The sequence below is a fragment of the Trichinella spiralis genome (genome assembly GCF_000181795.1).
Source record: "Trichinella spiralis strain ISS 195 chromosome Unknown Scfld5, whole genome shotgun sequence".
NCBI classification, from domain to species: Eukaryota; Metazoa; Nematoda; class Enoplea; order Trichinellida; family Trichinellidae; genus Trichinella; species Trichinella spiralis.
The window spans coordinates 4,322,228-4,325,438 of NW_003526944.1; the positions used below are offsets into that span (position 1 = coordinate 4,322,228).

The 3,211-nt window shown below is 29.6% G+C and overlaps 2 protein-coding genes across 2 annotated transcripts; both read left to right on the plus strand.

Annotated features, from left to right (window-relative positions):
• Positions 1-1,513: 1,513 nt before the first annotated feature.
• Tsp_08459 (putative folylpolyglutamate synthase) lies at positions 1,514-2,683 on the plus strand. Its single transcript, XM_003375421.1, has 5 exons — positions 1,514-1,540; positions 1,619-1,731; positions 1,873-1,952; positions 2,205-2,249; positions 2,637-2,683. The coding sequence occupies exons 1-5, from the start codon at positions 1,514-1,516 to the stop codon at positions 2,681-2,683; spliced, it is 312 nt and encodes a 103-aa protein (XP_003375469.1).
• Positions 2,684-3,018: 335 nt separating this feature from the next.
• Positions 3,019-3,044, plus strand: Tsp_08460a (conserved hypothetical protein; the record flags this gene model as incomplete). Its single annotated transcript, XM_003375422.1, has 1 exon — positions 3,019-3,044. A coding segment is annotated over exon 1 (26 nt), but the record flags the coding sequence as incomplete, so codon positions are not given.
• Between the last annotated feature and the right edge of the window lie 167 nt (positions 3,045-3,211).

Below are 3,211 nucleotides of genomic sequence, written 5' to 3' on the forward strand. Positions count from 1 at the left end.
TTTATTATAAATAGAATGATTATTTCATAATCGTTGGCAGTGGCCCACGTCCCGCTTGTTCGTATTCCACTGTAGGTTGATTTGTTGGATTGTGCTCTCTTGTAATGAGGAACGTTTGCGCATTATCCATGCTAGATAATCAAAAGGGCTGGTTTGCAATATGAGGCCCAGGATACTGCAAAATTAAGAATGATATGTATCTATCACCTTTTAACAGCATCTCAAATGTACAATACAGAACAGCAAATATCATAAGTTAATAATAAAATGCAATCGTTTTATTTTCATGAAGCATTCGAATTTAAATTATGCTTTTGATTCAGAAATTCATTTTTTGGCAAATATTTGTTTTTTCAGAAATATTCTTTACTTCATTTGATTGTATTTCTTTTGCTTCAGTGTACTGTGAAAAGGATCGTCCATAAATTGAAATAATCCAAATAATTTCCGGTCCGGATTTGTTGAAAATTCCAAAATACTCAGCATCCACTGTTTTCACTTATTTTATCCATATCTCGTCTACTTTGTTACATTGCTGTTTTCGAATTTGCATATGTTGTGTGGCATTTTCATTTATAGTTGTGCATATAAATCAGGTTTGAACAGCAGATGTTACAACTGCTGGCAGCATTTTAGAAGCTTTGAAATGCTCAAATCAGGCAGTTTCCGTCTCCCGTTTTCATTTCGATAAGAAAATTCATTTTTTGATAAATATTTCTCTTTTGAATTAGTTGTATTCAAACATATGCATTAAAAATAAAAAATAAATGTCCATAATAAAATAATGTTTACTTTTTATTATAAATAGAAAAATTACTTTTATAGTGATTGGCAGTGGTAACGGCCGCTGGTTCGTATTCCACTGTAGGTTGATTTGCTGGATTGTGCTCTCTTGCAATAAGAGAATAAAGAATTTCGGAGTCCACATCATCAAGGGCTTGTCTGCTATATGAGGCCCTAAATGCTGGAAATAGAAGATTTAAAATTGGCCGATTACTTTTTCTCAGCATCTCAAATGTACAATACAGAACAACAAATATCATAAGTTAATAATAGAATGCGATGGTTTTATTTTCATGAAGCATTCGAATTTAAATTATGGTTTTGAGTGTAATATTCATTTTTTTCAAATATTTGTTTTTTTAAAATATTTTTTACTTCTTTTGATTGTTGTTTTTTTGTTTCAGTTTTACAATCATTCATAAATTGAAAGAATCTGTAAGAATCACAGTATTCAATTGTTCAAAATTATAGAATATTCAACATCCATTGTTTTGACTCATTTCTTTTTTACATCATCCACTTTATTACGTTGTGTGGGTATTATTCATCAATTACAAACTTTGCGAAACTTTACAACATCAATTATTACATTATTCTTGAACAATAAATTTCATTGAATTGCTCAAAAAAGTCATATTAGATGAAGTTTTGTACATATATTTAAAGTTCAGGCAAGTAGTAAGCGACAGCTGCGAAGTGAACAAACTTCAACTTGTTTACCAGAATTTTCATGCAAATTTTTGATCGTGGACTGGACGTAAATTTTCTAGTAAACAAGTCCTACTGTGGCTGCTCTGCAGTACGCTGTGTAAACAAATACTTTTACGACTTTCAGTATAAAACCCCACCGAAAAGTTTATATAAGTTGAAAATTTACAATATTAAATATTTTGTTCTTCTCGACTGGAGAAAACCATTGAATTCCTCAAGAAAAGCAATTCAAACGAAGTATTTTTTTTATAGATGCAATTATATCATCATTTTTCATCAAATCTTTTGATTATATCATCATTATCATCAAAAAACTTTTCATTTATATGCAGTTGAAGGTTGAAATTATTAACATTTTAACTTTTTTATTTTGCGCAGTTATCCTGGTAGTGTAACAGTAGAATTAGCTCAGTTTTTCAATTTACACTTTACATTTGCACATGGCGTTGAATTTCCATGTAAATTCAACTGATTTCAAATCACTAAGCGCCAATTTATTGCTGTTATTCATGAAAGAAAAATTATTGTTTTCCATACGATAAATTATTTAACATGATTATCATTTTATATTAATTTTGCATTGTACATCATAAAAGAGTTTTTCTCTGGATAATTTTGTTTGTCAGAATGCGCAGCCATATACTTTTTATGTTTTTGCAATAAGTTTTATTTATGTAGGTCATTTTTGAATTTTCAAATCCCAAGTTAAGACATGCGGAGGCGTGTTTTATCTAAGACAATGCTTATGTTATGGCGTATTTTTGTCAGATAGTTTATATTTTGACGTATAATTTGTCATTCTATTTGTCCTGTTTCCTCAAAGCATCATTATTTCTGGTTTTTTGCTAGCCAGCTTATAATATTAAATGAGCATGCATTTTATTTCTTATATTTATATTATTTCTAGTATTTAGAATATGCGTGATAATAAAGATCAAATGAGAGTTTCTTTTATAAGAAGTGTTTCTATATTTGGCAAAGTTACAATTAAATTTTCTTTTCAAACAGAATGCATTAGTTAAGTAAATAAACGCAATGAAAAATATGCACTAGTCTCATTTATCAGCAGAAATGAATAAAATAAAAATTTGCATGCGAGGTCGTTCGCCTTATTGACATATTGGAAATAATTTTAGTTTGAGGCCGTCCGTGGATAGAAGCACTGCGTTTGGATTGGAAAATTCACTGAAGACCAATATCAAATGCCAAACATTAGATTTGATTTTTATTCATTACTATTTTTTGGAATAATTTTTGAAAAATAATATTTCAATGAACATCATAACAGTATGAACATCAACAATGAGAAGACGATGCATTTTGCCGTAAGTGGCAGTTTTTCATTTTTAAGTTGTAATCAATTAGCAGTGCAATTTAGAATCGATATTGAGCATAATTTCTCAATATATTCTCTATGAAGAATTTTCAACATGAGATGATAAGTGACTTAACAAACGCCAAATTTCCGTACAATTAAGTGTGATTAAATACATCCTCTACGTATTGTTTATCTGTTCTTAAAATATGGCCTTTCGAAAATTACCTTTGCAGTAGCTAACATGCACTTTCAATTGACCATAAGCAAGCTTTTGCTCGCAAATTTTTCACTTGAAATTAGATTCATTTGAGCTACTTGGTTTTCTGACTTTATAAATTTTCAGACATGCATAAGTGTGTTTTGTCTAAGTCAATTTTGTTTTGTTATGGGCGTTTTTTG